The sequence below is a fragment of the Equus quagga genome, chromosome 3, assembly GCF_021613505.1.
Source record: "Equus quagga isolate Etosha38 chromosome 3, UCLA_HA_Equagga_1.0, whole genome shotgun sequence".
Classification (NCBI taxonomy): domain Eukaryota; kingdom Metazoa; phylum Chordata; class Mammalia; order Perissodactyla; family Equidae; genus Equus; species Equus quagga.
Genome location: NC_060269.1, coordinates 122,878,542 through 122,897,708, shown reverse-complemented (window position 1 = coordinate 122,897,708; position 19,167 = coordinate 122,878,542). Strand labels below are relative to the sequence as shown.

Here is a 19,167-nt window from a genome sequence, read left to right as displayed (position 1 = left end):
CCTCAGAATCTGGGGATGGGTTCTAGGAATTTGCTCTTTTTTTTTTTTTAAATTGCAGTAACATTGGTTTATAACATTATTTCATATTTCAGGAGTACATCATTATATTTCGATTCCTGTGTAGATTACATCCTGTTCACTACCCAAGACTAATTACAACCCATCACCCCTTTTGCCCTCCTCCCTCCCCACTTCCCCTCTGGTAACCACCAATCCAATCTCTGTCTCTATGTGATTGTTCCTTGTTGTAGAATTTGCATTTTTAACAAAGACTCCTGGTGCTTCAAAGTTGAAAAACATTCAACTCTACCAGTCTATCTCAAAAGTATCTCTAAGTGTTGATAAACGAAGCCAAGAACATGGACTCTAGTAAAAGTCTTTCAGATGCCAGTGCAGCAGACTAGCTTTCTCTGTAATCTCACACTTCCTAGGATTTAAATATTGAAAGGGTGCTTTATAAATAAAACTTCTAGAAGGGGAAAGGAGGAACTAACAACTATGGAGCACCTACAACTTTCCAGACACTCTTATTGACACACACCATCTCATTAAATCCTCACAAATATTTCCTAAGGGAGGCATTAGTCTCCGCTTTACAGATGCACAAAGTGAGCCAAGAGATGTTATGGACTTGCCTAAGGTTACAGAGATGTAAGTTTATCACATGCCAAGGTCTATCTCTTCCTGTTTAACACACCAAGGGAAGGACTAGAGAACACAACTTAGAATCTCTGAGTGACCATAACTGATGCTAGTATATATGTATATGCTTGTTTTCCAGATTGGACCACTTCTACAGAGAAGTTGGACAAATTTCTCACATTCCCAACCAGTAGCCAGCAGGGTCTCTAGGGTTATTTCACCCTTCAGCATATTTAGCATGCTTTTTGTCGAGTCTAGGGCTTAGACCTGCAAGCTTTTCACATGACTTTGCCAGAATTAAGAATTTCACTCAATTTGCAGGCTTTGATTTCTTTTGCCTTAGGGAGAAAACGGAGACCAAGTATCTAACAGATTTTTATTTTTACTTCCAACCAATTCCATCTTTTTTTTTAAAGATTGGCACCTGAGCTAACATCTGTTGCCAACCTTCTTTGTCTTAATTTTTATTTTTTATTTTTTTTGAGGAAGATTAGTCCTGAGCTAACATCTGCTGCCAATCCTTCTCTTTTTGCTGAGAAAGTCTGGCCCTGAGCTAACACCCATACCCATCTTCCACTACTTTATATGTGGGACACCCACCACAGCATGGCTTGCAAGTGGTGCCATGTCCGCACAGGATCCCAACCAGCGAACCCAGGGCCACAGAAGCAGAACCTGCGCACTTAATCACTGCACCAACAGGTCGGCCCCCCAATCTTTTTTCTTTTTCTTCTCCTTCTCCCCAAAGCCCCCCAGTACACAGTCGTATATTCTAGTTCTAGGTGCTTCTGTTTGTGCTATATGGGAACCCGCCTCAGCATGGCCTGATTACTGGAGCCATGTTAGTGCCTAAGATCAGACTGGTGAAACCCTGGGCCGCAGAAGCAGAGGGCACGAACTTAACCACTTGGCCACCGGGCTGGCCCCTATTCTAAAAATTAATAAAGTATTTTTCTACCACATTTAAAAATCGGCACAGATTTTTCTTAAATGCATTATGATGCAGATTTCATTCTAGGGCTCTCAAAAACGCAAGTAGCCATATTAAAGCCCTTTGGGGTTCCCAGTTCCATTCTATAATTTGGAAGGCGGGGCCAATTTGATCCTTTGCAGGTTCATTTCAGCAACATCTTTCTTTGCAGGCAACTCCTGGAAAGAGGGATGCGCTCTTAACTGGACAAAGATCTTTACACAACTTGCCCTGGAATAGTCCGTCTAAGATGATGTCTATTGTTCTAAAAGGCACGGATGGTCTTTTTTCCTTTTCTGCAGTAGTTCTACACTTACCTGTTTCAACATTTCCTGCGCCCCTGCTAAACTCGCTAAGCTGGGTGTTGGCAGTATCCTTGCTTTCAAGGGTACGCGGGAAAGAGGAGACACGTGATTCTGGAGAAGTCGAGGACCCTGAGGACCGCGCGGTCCAGCTGCGCCACCAGCCTTCGACCTGGAGGAGGGGCTGGCACGGGTGTCCCGGGATGCAGGAGGAGGAGCAACTCGCCGAGCGAGAGGCCGGCACCCGCCAAATCCCGCGGGAACGTCTCTCGGACGGAGTTCGCGCCCCCCGCCCCCCCCCCCGCCCTCCCCGCCCCCCCGCGGCTGCCATGGAAACCAGGGTCCGCGGCCCGAGGCCTGCGAAAGGCGGGGAAGGCCTACCCTTCCGCGATGTGAGCCCGCGGGTCCACCATTTCGCACTCTACCCGGCTCCGTAGTCGCGTCCGCGAAGGGCCACTGTGCGTAGCCAGGCGAGGTCCTGAGGCGCGCCCGCCTTCCGGGAGCCGGAGCGAACCAAGCACCGGAAGTCGCGACCCCTGCCCCGAATCCGGCTGGTGGGAGAGGCTGCCTTTGAACCAAACGGCCTTCGCAGGCCGCCGTCCCGCCGTCCCGGGGCTCCTGGGGGCACTGGTTCCGACACCTGCCTGCGGTGCCCGAAGTGCAGCGGCTGCCGCGTCTCGGTCCCCAAGCCCCGGGCAACATCGGCCCTCTGGGGTAAGGGAGGTTGGCGGGAGTCGGTGAAAGGGGCGCCCGTGGGCCGCACACGCGGCTCGTGGGAGAGCGCTGCCCCCCATCGGGGAAATCTCTGGTCGCTTCGGAGGCGATTCCTAGCCGTCTCCACCGCCCTCGCTTTCTGAGCGTAGGGAGGTTTCGTGGGGCTTGTTCGGCTCCAAGTATGGGATGCTCGCATCGGCCGGTAAATGCCACCTCTGAGTCTTTCAGGCCACCACGAAATGGGCCGCCAGGTGTGGTCCTGCAGGAAGAGTGATTTACCGAGATGCCCTTTTCTTTTCACAGAGACGATGCTTAAGGTCCAAGGAAAAACATCTGACTTGTAATTCAAGCTTGAGTTACCGACGACAGTTAAGAGGCAGACATGCTGAACTCCACAGGTGAACTGGAGTTTTCGAAGGAAAACAATACCGAGATCTCCCAACTCGCTTCCCTGGCACTGTCACACGACGCAGCATCCGGCGAAAACAACTCCACTGGTTTACTCGAAAAAACTGGCTATCCGGACTCCGTTTACGTCATGGCAGCGAACATTTTTCAGGGTATTCGAATCGAAAAGTCACCAGAAAAAGTCTTAATAAAATATGGGAGTGAACCCCTGCAGTCCTTGTCCGAGTGTGAGGATGAATCCGTTCAGCGTTCGTCCTATGAGCTGGCTTTCAGTGCCCTGAAGTGTGAGTAGTCCCAGTGTGGAAAATCAGCACTAAAAAAAAATGATAACGAGAGAATTTGTAGACTGCCGAGCCCCTCCCCGCCCCCTCATACTCACCAGCTTTTCTTTTTATGCATATGCATCTCTTCGGTGAGTTGCAAGTGTCAAGGAACTAGGAGAGTTCCGGGAAAACAGGCTCTTTCAGGCCAGAACTGTGACTGCAGATTTCCTGGTGCCCAGCTTCGTGCCTTGTCCTTAGATGTAATGCACAGTCATTAGCTTGAACAAGGAAGGGCGCCAGCCCCCTGGCATAGTGGTTAAGTTCCTGCTCTGCTCTTGGTTCCTGGGTTCAGATCCAGCGCAAACCTGTACATCGCTGGTAAAGACATGCTGTGGCGGGGTCCCATATACAAAATAGAGGAAGATTGGCATAGGTGTTAGCTCAGCGACAATCTTCCTCACCAAATAAGTAAATAAATAAATTGAACAAGGAAAGAATCCCATTAGTGGGAAGAACAAGAATCCATTGAAGTATCCCATTATAGTTTCTGCTCCTTGGGTATTTCTTTTTTCTGTTCTCTGCGTTTACAGCTTGTATTTTAGTGTATGAACTTTCACAAGTAGAAAAACCAATAAGGAGCGGGGGAGAGGAACAGATGGAATAAGAAGAAAAAGCGCAATATATTAGAAATGAATACCAAAATTAATTTGATTGGGAAAGCTCGTAAATTTATTTCTCCAAACTTTTGTAGAATTCCTCTTTCTAATTTGCCTTCAGGGATTGAGATGCAATGTTTCACATTCCCTCAGTAGTGGTGAATTATCAGCTTCGGAGTGTGGAGTTGACTGTAGCACAGAACCAAACATTGTTGCTATGAGAGCAGTCAAAGGGCCTGAAGATGTTTATTTTTGCATTAGCTATAAACTATAGGATAATACAGTATGTTATCATATAATATCAACTATAAAGTTTATATTGGTTTGTAAACTGAATATTGTTCCAGAAATGTTTGAGTATTGGCAGTATTGCTGACATGTGAGCATATGGCTTCCTAAAGAGACCCCTTGAAAGGGCAGCACTCATTTGCGTGTATTTCCTTAGTATTAGTTCTTACTGGGCCTTGCACATCCTTGCTCATAGGCAGTTAAAAATTGCTCAATTGAATTAAAGTGTCTTATTAATTATCTAGACAGGAATATATATTTTTGGTTGACTGTAGAGATGACGGTTCAACTTTGAAGCCAGGTGTTTTTCGTCACAGAAAAAAATCTGATGTTAAGAAGCAGCTTCTCTTTAGTTTTCGTGTTTCTTTTCTGTTTGTGATTTTTTGTTTCTTTTTAAATGTGTCTTAACGATTTTTCCTCCTCCCATTTAATCTTTCAGATTCTGTTTCATCCCTTCTCTTCACCCCCTTATTAAAATGTACTTTTAAAGACGAACCAAAATATTGCACTTTAAATAATGAGTCGGATGACATTTTAACATTTTCTCCATGCAACAATGAAATGCAGCCCGGGCATCTATGCTGATTAGTTGGTATTTAATGTTAATGTCAAAACTCTATCATAGATGATTTTTTTCCTAGTAGAATATTGACTCTTATGTTTAGAAATCAATAATAAAAGCCTGAAATTATTTTTTGTAAAATTAATGCGCTAACTAGATGGCCATGCTCTAGTGATATGTCTGGTGTATTATCTTGTTCTTTCTCTCAATCCTTATTTCTGTTTTATGAAACGGTCTTTGATGTTTTTAATGACCCAGAAAACCCCATTCAGATAAATTATTGTCATAGGCCTTTAGAAACCTGCTTTTCCTTAAAATGTTCATTTTATAAGTTCAAATTCTAAACTAAGATGGCTTTGGTTGTTTACTTGGCACAAGTATTATTTTCTTCTTATGATAATATCTATTAATATTTTGCTTTAAAATATTGGAGGCTCTCGTGCATTTCATTTTTATCTTCTATTAGTGTTCTATCAATATCTCCACATGTAATATTTTATAAACTCATGTCTGGCTTAACAGTATAGGTTCAGAAAAGAAAACTCAGAATTTCTTCCCTGAAGTTTTATAGGAGCAGTAAAGCTGAAAAGGTTAGTGTACAAACTAAAGAAAGCTTGGGTAATGGTCCGTTTTATGGGTAAACTTGTGAATTAGGTAATCGGATCATATTACCATATTTTTTTAAAGGAAGTACAAGGAAAAAAATGACAAGGAAAATCTCTTAATTATACAAATGTTAAGTATATTCTTTTGGTTGTGTCTTCCGTTGTTCAATTTTATTGTTGGCTCCTTTGTTGATGTCCTTTGTGTATGAGCTCTTTCAAAGCCGAGTGTCCTGTTTGTCTGATTAACCTTTTAAAGATTTAAAGGACTCAGTATAATGTTTTTTTAAATCAAGACAACCGCTAGTCCTGCTTTACTAAATAACCCCGAGGTCGATTTTCTGCTAATGAAGGTAATGAAGAGCAGTCTAATTAAGTTTGGCTTCTGTCACAGAAGTAGTGTGCTAGCAGCTAGTTTATTTTTTCAGGGAATCTCTGGATATTTCAAGGCATTCTAAATATTAAAACAGAAGAAAAGACTGGAAAAGTGATTTCTTAAAAAATAAATTAATGAACAATAAATAAAGGAAAAAAAAAAAACCAGAGGAAAGAGATGTTCCCGAAATTGTTGCTCTTATTCCTGGCTTAGTTCTTTCTCCTGCCTCTCTAGGTGTATAGTAATCGGTGTATTTTCAGAACCAGGAACTGGCTGTGGCATTAACCTGATCCTTTCATAATCATGTAACTGTCAGTAAAAAACCATGTAAGTGCTTAATGTATGGTTTAGTTATGGCTTTGGGAATTAGTAACTGTCATCAGGGGTTCCCAAGGCCACCCTCAGGTTCACTGATTCACTGGAAGGACTCATAGAACTCAACAAAGCTGTTATCCTCATAGTTGCAGTTTATCACAGTGAAAGGATGGAGATTAAAATCTGCACCAGAAAAAGGTACGTAGGACAGAGTCCAGGAGGGACCAGGTATGAGCTTCCTATTGTCCTTTCTTAGTGAAGTCTTATGGACAGTGCTTGATTCTCCCAGCAATGCTGTATGACAACACAAATGAAGTATTGCCAACCAGGGAACCTCACCCAAGCCTTGTTATCTGGGATTTTTGTTGCAGGGTCAGTCATGTAGACAAGGAGTGACCTCATGACTGACCTTCCTCAATCTCTAGCTTTTCCAGAGATCAAGCTTATACCACGTGGCCCAAGGCCCCAGGTAGATAAAGACAGTTCGATCAACAAGGTGCTCTGAGGGCTTAGAGGTTATTGTCCAGGAGCTCTTCAAGGGTTGAACCTTTCTTTGGAATGTGCAGGGCTTGGCCACCCAGGCCTGCTGAGTTAATTCTGGATTGCACAGTGAGTCATTAGGAAAATGATCTAGAGCAACAACCTCTCAAGCTCTGGTTGTCACCTAAGAGGTTAAAGCAGTTCTCTTGAATGACAATAATAATACCTTATATCTACATAGCTCTTTGTAATTCACAAAATAATTATATATGTATTTTTTTCCTTAAAGATTTTATTTTTCCTTTTTCTCCCAAAGCCTCCCAGTACCTAGTTGTATATTCTAGTTGTAGGTCCTTCTAGTTGTGCTATGTGGGATGCTGCCTCAACGTGGCTTGATGAGCAGTGCCATGTCCACGCCCAGGATCCAAACTAGCGAAACCCTGGGCCACCGCAGCGGAGTGCGCAAACTTAACCACTTGGCCACAGGTCTGGCCCTAATTATATATTTTGATATACCAGTTTTTTGAAATGGAAGATTCTCATTTGCAGATGAAAAAGTTGAGAGAAACTCAAGAAGAGGTTAAATGATATACCTAGGGAACCAAGCAGGAAGAAGGATAAAAAGAAGGGTTTCATCTAGTTGAAAGGGTGGTAGAATAGTAACCCTCATCCCTAATTCTAGTTTTTTATCATTTCACATTGTTTCATTTTAACAATGACTTTGTATTTCATGATGCCAGCTTTTTTCCCCCGGTATCTACTTCTCTCAAATATCCTTTCAAAAATGTGGCTATTCTTACTAGTTTTGCCAAAGAGGCTTTAATAATTTTGTCAACTTTCCCTCCTTCCACACATTAAAAAGCCCTATATACCTATATTTATAATTATAGGAGGGCCTTGACATTCTTGATGTGAAGTTTCTAGAAGTGACTCATATGAAGGAAACTCTATGAATTCATAATAAAAATAGAGGGGGAGAACACAGGGGACAGTCAAAAGAAGAAACATCTTCCGTCTTTCTTCCAGAATGGGAGGGATGACCAGATGGACTGTGTAAGTTTTAGGAGTCCAATATATAGCACTCCTCCTTTACACTTGAGTTTGGGACCAGTTGAGAGCGAGAAAAAAAATGCTTGGAGACATGGCTTTAGATCTCCAGTCAAATAGGCTTGCAAACACTTTGCTCCTGAATTAGAACTTCCCATCTAACCCGTGGCACAGCTGAAGAGTTGCAGACCCCTCCACCCCAGCTCACACGAGGCACATGGTGAAAGACCTCCTGGAATACATGCATGCCTCCTGCAGAAATGCTGGCAGAGAGAGAGGGAGAGAGGGCCGGGGGAGGAAGGGAGATAGGCCCCAGTTCCTTCTTCCAGCTTCACCAATCAAACTCAATTTTCCTTTCTTGGGGAGTGGTGATTAAGGGGTAGGGAAAGTCCAGGAATGTTTCTCTAGGGAAGGCCCTCCCCACTGGAAACGTGAGGAATGGAGAGTAAGAATTCCCTTCACAGACTAAAGGGAAGAGGCTTTAATTAGTGGGGGACTAGAGATAATTGGGGCTATTATCCTCAACTAGGATAGGCAAGGTTTGCAGTAACCCAAATTGGGCATTAACAGTGTGTGTTATTTAGCCACTCTGGTTTGTTGTAAGAGTAAGCTGAGGAAAGGCAGCATAATGTTGTGATGAAGAGCAGGCACTCGGGCTTCAGACTGCCAGGGTTTGAATCCCTCATCTACTACTTGCAGTGTGGCTGTGAACATATTGTTTAACCATTCTGTGCCTCATTTCCTAATCTATAAAATGGGGATAATGATGGTACCTAATTCATAGGGTTGTCATGAGGGTTAAGTGAATTAATATATGGAAAGCACTTAGAACAATGTCTAGCTCATGGAAAGCACTGTCTAAAGTATAGTCATGTGCTGCATAATGACATTTCGGTCAACAATGGACTACATGTGTGATGGTGGTCCCATAAGATTAGTACCATATAGCCTAGGTGTGTAGTAGGCTATACCACCTCGGTTTGTGTAAGTACACTCTATGATGTTCACACAATGAGGAAATTGGCTAACAACCCATTTCTCAGAACATATCCCTGTCGTTAAGTGACACATGACTGTATACATTATTAGTGTTGATATTACTGTGTGAGAATGTTAGGTGAATTGTAGAAATACAAAGGCAGTGCATTCTGCACAGTATCAAAGGCAGCCCAGAGATGATAGCGGTTTTGAAAAGAGCCCTAGAAAAAAATGCAATGTTGGCAAAATCATATTCCGTCTTCTTTCCCTTCATTCTGCCTCTCCTGTTTCTTAGGAGTCCAGCACTTCCATTGCTCAAAGTTCTATAGCCTATGCAGGTCTGCTGTCTTAAAAGTCCTTCATTCTTTTTTTTTTTTTAAAGATTTTATTTTTCCTTTTTCTCCCCAAAGCCCCCTGTACATAGTTGTATATTTTTTTAGCTGTGGGTCCTTCTAGTTGTGGCATGTGGGACGCCGCCTCAGCATGGCCTGATGAGTGGTGCCATGACCACGCCCAGGATTCGAACCAGCAAAACCCTGGGCCCCTGAAGCGGAGTGCGCGAACTTAACCACTCAGCCACCGGGCCAGCCCTAGAAGTTCTTCATTCTTATGAGGACTATATTTTCCGTGACAAAAACTGGGACTCATGCTGAGAAGTATGAAGTATATAGGGACTCATGCTCTACTATGAAGTAGATAGGAATTGGTTTGCAGGTGCTATGGGTGTGAAACCCTAAACTTCATTTTCTTTGTAAGTGAAGTGGGGATATTGCCTTGTACCATACAGCTGTGATTGGTGGCCAAAATATGGAAAGATTCCCAAAGGATTTCCTGTGAAAATTGGAGTCTGTGCTTCCCAAGTTAGTCACTTATTTTTACTTTGCCCATCCCACAGATAAAAACTGAAATTCCATGTGTGCTATTCATATAGTAGGTTTTTCATAAATGTTGAATGAATTGAAGCTAGACCAATTTTCTTTTCTACTGATTAAAGCATTTGTTATATGATGTACATATAGTTTAAGTAGTGATAACAAAAGGAATACTCGCGTTCTGTGGAGGTTTTAAAATACATCTACTTGTTTCCACTTAGTACTTTTTTTTCTTTTTTGGAAAGGAAGATTGGCCCTGAGCTAACACCTGTTACCAATGTTCCTCTTTTTGCTGAGGAAGATTGGCCCATCTTCCTCTATTTTGTATGTGGGACACTGCCACAGCGTAGCTTGATGAGTGGTGTAGGTCCACGCCCAGGATCCAAACCCACAGACCTGGGCTGCTGAAGCAGAGTCACCAAACTTAACCACTACGCCACCAGGCCAGCCCCTCCACTTAGTACTTTTTCTTATCCCTCTGCCTGGAATGCTCTTTCCTCCCAAATCTTTACATGGTTAATTCCTTGTCATTTGGGTCTTAGATTAAATGTCATCTTACTAATGTCTTCACTAGTGAGTTCTACCAAATATTTAAGTAAGAAATAATACCAATCTAACACAAACTCTTCGAGATAATAGAGAAAGAGGGAACACTTCCCACTCATTTTATAAGGCCAGCATAACCCTGATACCAACATGGACAAGGACATTACAAGAGAAGAAAATTACAGACCAACATCCCTCATGAACATAAGCATAGAACAAAAATCCTAAATAAAATATTGGAAAATCAAATCCAGCAATACATAAAAAGGATAAGACATTGTAAATTAGATCCTCTTTAATGTTTTTCAAAGGACATAACTTAAAGGTTGGAATTTGTTTATTATTACTTTGACTATTCAGATATTTCTCCTTTGATTATGATCCATGTCGAGCCTGGGTCATAAGGGTCTAGAATTCATGAAGATTACAAATATTTTATCATGTCATTGTAATTGAAATCTTTATCAAGAATTGAGGTATATTTTAGATATGAAATTAAAAGTATTTTATGGCATTGTCTAGAGTGTATTTTATTCCAAAGTTTTTATTTTCAGCTTTGATATTTTTAATAACAGACCTTTTCCTTGTCTTGCAGATCAAGATATTTTGGAAACTATATTAATAGATAGCTATATTTTTCCAAGTACCACAATAGTAAGTAGGCAACTTTTATATAATTAGCTGTCTCATAATTATTTAGAAAGTATTAAAAAGCCTTCACACTAGTTTGCTGCACACAACTAGTTTGCTTAGTGCTGAGACATCTTCGAAATACATCCTTAACTCTTTCTTACTTCTAATGCTTCTAATACTGACCCTTGTCCTTTCGTTTTGAGGAACATATCGAAAATTGTCTTTTGAAAGGTTTATTTTGAAAGGATTTTTTTCTATTTTGAAGACCTTTTCTATCTCTGAATCCAACCAGAGTATGTAAAAATGTTCATATTCCTGCTCTCTTATGAAAAATGATGGAATGGAAAATAGTGCTATTAGATGTTGTTAGTATACTTTTCTTCGTGTGTTTCCCCTTGGTAGCCAGATCATTTGAGCAGCCTTATTATTGTGATGCTGTATGATTTCCAAGACAGAAAATTTCAAGCTCGTCTCCTTTCTGATAATGAAGAGTCCATAGCGGAAGTTCAAGAAGTAGAGAACCTTCTTATCAGGTAATTGTAAAAGCAAAAAGGATGTTTTATATAAAATCATTGTTCGTATTTTCATTGGTTAAATTGTATACAATATAATGTGTAAATAAGTGTTAATTTACAGAGAAAAAATATAAAAGTTCATAAGTTTCTTGAGTTCCTTTGCAATCTTGAACAGGTTAAACATACTATTTAAAATCAAGTTGTTTTTGAAAACTTGAGTTGTAAGATCCAACTTGTAAGCATGTAGAAAATCATGAAAAGTTCTTAATAATTTTCAGCACATACATAAATTAAATTTCATTTGAAACAGCTATTATTTATTTACTTAGCTTTGTTTACAGCTCTTAAAAAAATTTGACATGTATTAAATGAGAAAATTCCAACAATAGACAAGAACTCACTTCTTTGCCAAATTAGAAAAAACTTCTCCATAGTTGAGAACAAACATGTTCCCAGTTTGTTTTCTTTTTGCCCTAAATATCAGCAGAAACCTACTACAGGAATAATAGTAGTACCTCCCTCGAAGGGTGTTTGGGAGAACTGATTAAACTAATGCATATAAAATGCTTAGTTTAGAGCCGGACACATAGTAAATGGTCAATAAATGTTAAGTGCTACTGTTGTTAGGGCTTTTGTTATTATGTTGTTGAACTTTAATAGAAAGTACAATATAACAACGACAACAACAATCTTGTAGGAAGATTTTCGCCTAATGAACAGTCTGAAACAGTTGTCAATACATCTGATTTTATATTTTTATGAAATATTTTTATTTTTTATTGCAAATTCAATGAGTTTCGTTTAAATTATTGAAGGCTGAGACCAGAGGGCTCAGGTAATGGAGTAATAATAATATCTTACATTTACTGAGCAGTTAATGTGCATCAGTCATTGTCATAAGAAGCTACAACAACCCTGTGAGGTGGCTACTGTTGCCAACCTGTATTTTCACACATGGGAAAACTGAGGCACAGACAAGGTAAAGGGAGAATGCCAAAGAGCTAGAAAGGGGAGTAGCTAGATTTCAAACTCAGGAAGTCTGACTCCAGAGCCCAGGCTTTAACCATGTATATGCCACCGCTCCTCCCGCCTAGGATAGCGAGGGTTGGTTGAAGTACTCCGGAAGATTAAAAATATGACATAGTCATATCTCATGTCAGTCACAGCCATGAGAAATTGTGGGATGGAGAAGAGCAAGAGCAATCAGACCTGTGTCCTATCTCTGTTAGAAAAGTAAAGATCTCGCCTCTGTTTACTGTGTGGGTTTCTGAGCAACCACCTCACTGTGCATACCTACATCGGATGACCTGCCTCCCAGGATGGGTGCAGATACATCAGAGAAAAATCGGTGGGGCAGTATGCTGTGGGACAGGCTCTGAGTTTCAGCTTTTCTGAGCTTCTCTCAGTTTCTGTTTGACTTAGTCAGGAGACTTCCATGGAAGTCTCAGCTTAGTCTCATGAGGCTAATGAGAGCTGAGGTTAGACTGAGTCAGCCAGGAAAGCCACAGGGCTCTAACCAAGTCAGAAAGACCAGACTGTGGTTTCAGCAGCAGCAGATTTTAGCTGAGAATGCCAGCAAGGCAGGTGGGAATAGGACAAGCAAAGGCTGTGGCTCAGGAGGCCAGAGGAACCAGGAAATATTACTGTCAAAGGATTCCTGATTCCCCAGATTTTCCCCTTTCCCCATATTACGTACCATGCTACCTTCTGCCTTGACACATATCTGGTTACAAACCGATAGATCTTCATATAATGTAAATCTTATTCCTAAATCAGTTTTATTATACCCAGTTCATACTATACTCAATTCATAATATGCTAGAGGAGAAATGCTTGTATTTAGTGACTGAACTGCAGAGAATAGTAGAGCCGTGCTGAGAAAATATATGTATAAAGCTAATGCCAGAGAGTTTTAATCGAGAGTTTTAATCAAGAGTTTTCAAGTAGTAGAAGCCATCATCAGTTAACTTGAGCAAAATTGAAAAATATTCTTACAAAGATACTGGGATATCTCATGCAACTCAAGGACTCAGGAAGAATATGAAATCAGGAACTGGAAAGATGTCAGGACTTTATCTCTGCTTCTCTCTTAGTATCTGCTTCATTCTCTTTTTCTCTGAAGATCTGCCTTCTCTGCTTCTCTAGTCTACGTAGGAAAGGCCCTACCATTGCACCCCAGTTTCTGAGCTTACATGTTACAGTTGTATGTTAGTTTCTTCACTTAGACTAACTTCTTATCTCTACAACCCAATTCTGAATTCTAAATCCCTGGAAATTTGATTGGTTCCATGTGGATCAGATGCATTCCCTCTGGCCACTTCCCATAGCCAATGGAGTGGGATTGTGAACTCAAACAGGATGCTGGAGGCCAACCTCTGTAGATCTTCTGGGGCTTGGAGCTGGGCGCTGTTGTTCCCAGGGAAGTAAAATCATTGTAAACTTGAAGTATACCATAGTATGTTTCTACTGAGGGCATAAAGACTAATTTTAAGAGGTGATAGAGGAAGAAGTAATTATTTAGCAAGAAATTGAATGAGAATGATTTTCTCCTTAGGAAAATTGTGTTTGACCTTTGTTGCTGTTGCCTGTACCAGGGATCCTGGTGTTTTATCACTTTATGTACCAATTTGTATCTTTTTCTTCATTTATTCATGGCTTTAGAGATATAGTCCTAGATGACACCTCTTACCATTTTTGACATATGCAAGGTTTTTAAGAACTCATTCCTTGGGGCTGGCCTGGTGGCGCAGTGGTTAAGTTTGTGCACTCCACTTCTGGGGCCTGGGGTTCACCAGTTCGGTTCCCAGGCACGGACCTATGCACTGCTTATCAACCCATGCTGTGGCAGGTATCCCACATATAAAGCAGAGGAAGATGGGCACGGATGTTAGCTCAGGGCTAATCTTGCTCAAAAAAAAAAAAAGAACTCATTCCTTGTATAAAATGCAACTTTTTAATACTATGCGACTAGGTTAAAAAAAAAAGGCCACAGCCTCTTCCTTTCTTACTCCTCATGACCTCACACTAACCCAAGAATGTTTCTGCCAAATAATTTGTTGGACTTTTGTGAGGCAGAATTGGAGAATGGGCACAGAAAGACTAGAAAGGCAGCAGGAGGGGAAGGACTTTGTAGTCCATACTCCTACCCCACCCCAAGGTATTCGTCCTGAAGTCTCCACATTACGGCTGAGGCCCCACTGTCTACCCTGATAGCATCCTTGATCCTTTTTTCTTCCCCTCCCCTGCACCCATACCACACCTAATGCATCGAGTCCTGTAACTCCAGTTGGAAAACATGCTAAATCTACTTCTTTCCATCCATTACTACCATCCAAATCCAAGCCACCATAATTGTCACTTGGACTTGTCACTTGTCAATGGGAGGCAATAGCCTCCTCATTGGTTTCCTTTCCTATAATTCTTACTTTCCCACAATCCATTCCACATGGTAGGTAGTGTGATATTTTAAAAATGTAATTATATAGTCATGAGAGAGTATCTTGGATCAGACTTGTCTTCCTATTGTAAATGAGAAAACTGGACAAAATATATGAGGCAAAGGTTTTGGACATTAGACAAGAAGCAGCACAGAAACTTGATCCCTGAGAGAATAAAAACAAGTGAGGTGAGCCCTAGAGTAGTCCTGGCTTCATGCCTAGAGGTACTTTCCAGCTGCAGTGCAGGAAGGGGAATGCCAAGAGGAAAACAGTTGTCTTGCTAAGTTAAGAAAACAGAGATCAGAGTTTTGGGAGGCTGAAATGATCATTTGTTTTTTCTTCTTTATTCTATTAATATGGTAAGGTAATTTACATTGAATGGTTTATAAACGTTAAGCCAACCATGTATTTCTGTGGTAAATAACATTTGCTCTGATATATCCTTTTTCTCATCTTCTCCAAATTTCTCATTCCCCATAATGCTTCAGAGTTTCTCATTTGCCAAAATGCTCCCTAAATACTTGTTCATGAGATTTTCTCTCTCATACTTTCTCCACCCCTTCTTTGGAAATGCTTATTAGCCTATTTCACTTACTTAGTGAATAGTCTGAAACAGCTGTCAGGACAATGTCTGACTTTATATTTTTATGAGACATTCAAGCAGTTCACTGAAGATTATCTTTTGTCATTAAGAAAATATTCAATTTATATTTAAAGAGAATCACATTTCTGATGTGTTAGGCATTAGTAATGGCATTCAGAAACGTGAGTTATTTTGTTCATTGTTAAATAAAATTTCTGAAAATTTTGAAGCCAAAAAGGAGTAAAACCCATTTCTTTAAGAAATTAATGAAAAGAAAATGGTATATCAGTTAGGATTCTTTTTGGCAGCTGGCAGGACCCCACCTCAAACTGGAGAGGTGAACAGGGAGCATTTCTGACCAGGCCTCTTGTGGCAGAATTGAACACTGAGACTGCAGGAAGGGCAGTGCTGTGGCTGCGCTTCTAGTAACTAAGTCTTTTGACTAAAATATCATCAGGACGCTCTTCAACTCTAGTGTCTGCTTCTCTGTGTGCTTTGGCTTCATTCTTTCATCTTTCTTTGTTCCCAGAATGGAAAACTTGGCGGCTGACAACTCAGGAGCTTTACGTTTTATAGCACCAAGCACTAGAGAGTCTGGCTTTCCTCTTTGTTGCTACACCCGAAAAATTGCTTCACCTTGGTTTGAGTCAAGTGCCCACCCCCTACCAATCAGCTGTGGCCAAGGAGATAGAGTCAGTCAGAGATACTTCCCAAGAACGTTATGTGAATGGAGGGCGGGAAGGAACATTTTCAGAAGCGGAAAGGTTCTATTCCCAGAAGGGAAGAGGTGCTTAACAATACAAACCAGTAGGTTTCTACTATAAATGGAAACATTAGGATAGCTTTTTTTTTGCTATGATTTATGGACATAAAGTTTCTTGGGACACACTATATTAGGTATAATTTGATTTTACATGTAATATTAGTTTATCTCGTTTGAGCCCTACGATGTTATCTTCCTTTAGAGAGAGCATATACTTTGCTACTGGCAGCCAGACTTGGGACACTAACAAGCCCAGGTGACCAATTCTAATCAGAGATTGCAATGATTAGAAGTTCACAGGGTTTCAGTCCCTGTGAAGACCAGTTGTTCCTTTTTACGTTTTCCTGGGCTTGTCATTTGGTGACCCATTCTAAAGCCTGGGACTTTATCAGAGCCCCTCTTCCATAAACTTGGCATGCCCGCATTTCCATTTTTGTTCCCTGCCCCATGAGTCATTGAAGCTCTGCATATCACTCAATTTCTCAGACACATATTTCAGAATTGGCAGATAACTCATATGTGATGCTCCCTCTACTTGGAACACTGGTCAGCTCTTCTCACACCCCTCCCTTACTCCTGGCTAACTCCTACTTCTCCCCGATGGCTTAGCTTAAACCTAGCTCCTGGGAAACTTCCCTTGACTCCCGTAGCAGTGCCTCTCCTTTGTGCCACCATAGCAGCCTGCCTTCCCTTGGCATTAGTACTTGGGACCTTTTAAAATAATTGCTTTGTCTCTCCCTACCAGACTCTATACTTGGTGATGTCAGGAATGGCATCTTCCTTGCTCACTCCTTTGTTTCTGGAACCTTAAACAGTGCCTGGAATATCGTAAGAATGCAAATGTTTGTTCATGAATTAACTTTATTTCTCTATCCTTAAATGCCTTTCCATTTCCTGCAGAAAAAAATTCCTACTTCCTATGCATGGTGTGTAAGATTTTTTGTGATTTGAGCCCTGGATCTCTCACTACCCCATGCTCTGTAAATCTTTGTTGTTTAACACCTCCATATCTTTATGGTGCTCTGCCCTCTGTCTGTGTGTCTTTTCTCCCTTTTTGGTTTGGAAAACTCAGGCTATCTGTGTGTCTTCTCTCCTCTTGTGGTCTGGGAAATTCTTGCTCCTCCTTTAGTAGTTAGCTCCGGTTTCTCCTCCTCGTAGAATTTCCTTTGGGCTAACTCTTGTTCTTCTCCCAGTACATTTGCTTTCTCCTTTATCTGTGTATCTTATACCATTCATCATATTAATCTTTATAGTCCAGTTCTGATCACAGTACTTGGTTAATAGTAGTAAAGGAATAAACATATTATTATCATTTCTTGAATAGCCTGACTTTAAATACAAAAGTATTTAATTCAAAAGTATCTTTTCTTTTCAACAACTCTGTAAGTAAGGTACTTATTCTTAATTCCTAGAGCTTAGAGAAACTAAATAACTTGTCTGAAGTCGTATTGCTGGTAGTTGGTGGAACCAGAATTTGAACCTAGGTAATCTGTTTGCAGAGTCCAAACCATACTGCAGAAGGGGCGAGAGGGAGAGGGCGAGGGCATGTGGCATGTTATAGGAGTGGCAAATCGTTCAGTATGTAACCAGCGATAGTGTTGTGGATGGGAGTGGTGGGAATTGAGGAAGGGAGAGTTGGTTCAGGTTAAATTTTTAATATCCTAGTGTATTATGATAAGGAATTTAGAGTCTGTCCTGTAGGTAATGGGCTCATTTAAAACTTAAGCTTATGAATTACATAACTACAATTTAACATATAGAAAGAAAGTTCTGGTTGTACGTACAACAGGGATGCTGGTAAAAGAGATAATTGGGTAACTGTGATAACATTCAAATTGTAGCAGGAGATGGACTTCTGAATCAAGAATGTTGGGATAAGGCTACTTCTGCTTCCGTTTTCATCATTGCAGCTTGCCTTACAGCTACGGAAGAAGTTTTTTTAGTAACCACGGGATATTTCATTTACAGAAGTAATATGTCTGGTTATCCTAATAGCATTTGGATTTGGTTTTTGTCTTCAGTCTGATATTGCATATTTATATAAAAATCTTTATAACTGTATATATACTTTAAATTACTTTGTGGTTGATTAAATTGTATTAAAATTCACAGTCTGAAATGTTTGCTATCTAGAAATTTGGAAAATTATTTCTCGCTGTGCTCTTTCTATGTACACAACACGTTTATTTTTCTAGGCTTCCCAGCTCTAATCTCTATATTTAATGATTGAATGATTCATTCAATAACATTTATTATGGTAAATTTGAACTACATAGATATTTGGAAGGACTTTTTAAACAAAATAGTCTGTATTCAGAAACAGCTCACAGTGTATAATATAGAACAGTAACTCACCCCCTTTATATTAATTTATTCTTTGATGTGCATTAATATATTATGTAATTGTTCTTAGTGTTCCTTCCTGTAGTTCTGTGACATTAGAACATAGCACTACACATATCTGATTTTATCATAGCCCTAGAAGGTTTAATGTTTGATAACCCTTCCCTCTCCTCTCCCATGCCCCTGTGTTCTCTCTCTCTCTGTCTATTTCTCTCTCCCCCTCGTGCATGTATACACATCCATACATAAACACATTCTTGGGTGAAAGTTTCTCATTCTACTGAGTGGATAAGAAGCTTAATCTTCTTAAACTTTCTGCAGCCACACACACCACTCAGGTTGTGCTTGCCCTTTTTTGTGGCATCTCTTCCCCATTTCTCATTCAAGGTTATCCTTGAGATTTATTATTCAGTTAGATTCCTCCTGTGGAAACGTTATGAACATGGGTCAAGAGTAAGTCCTGTATTCTCATTCATTAAAAACGTTGGCCATGAGATCAAGGAAAATCCTTGGGTCCTCATGGTGACGCTAACCAGTTCTTGATTTTCTTTTCTGTTATTTGGAACTTTGAGGCATGGGATAATCAGAACTGGGAAGGACTGGATACAGATTCATGAAAGTTCCTTAATCTTATTAAGTAATGATAACTAGCCTGTAATGAGTGCCTGCCATGTGCCAGGCACTGTGCTAAGTATTTCACACACAATTGGTAATCATCACATTAATAGCAAGGAAAGTCAGCCACATTTTACAGAGGAGAAAACAGAGGCTGAGAAAAGAGATTCAGTAACATACCTGAGGTCACATAGCTGGTTACTGACAGAACCTGGATTGAATTTCAAATTTCGGCTCTAAATCATACACCTCTTCCA

General features: G+C 40.6%; 1 protein-coding gene across 7 annotated transcripts in view; it reads left to right on the top strand.

Annotated features, from left to right (window-relative positions):
• Window positions 1–2,487: 2,487 nt before the first annotated feature.
• Window positions 2,488–19,167, top strand: part of LOC124237322 (putative methyltransferase NSUN7) — a 37,551-nt gene continuing 20,871 nt past the window's right edge. For 6 of the 7 annotated variants that reach the window (XR_006887980.1, XR_006887979.1, XM_046656829.1 and 3 more), the window contains exons 1-4: window positions 2,488–2,628; window positions 2,932–3,320; window positions 10,617–10,675; window positions 11,057–11,187. Coding sequence is in view for 5 of the 7 variants with exons in the window: in XM_046656829.1 (XP_046512785.1) it covers window positions 3,011–3,320; window positions 10,617–10,675; window positions 11,057–11,187 (500 nt within the window). In the remaining 2 variants the exon portion in view is untranslated. Of the gene's footprint in view, window positions 2,629–2,931; window positions 3,321–10,616; window positions 10,676–11,056; window positions 11,188–19,167 lie in introns of those variants that run through there. The other variant, XM_046656831.1, reaches the window with a different exon arrangement.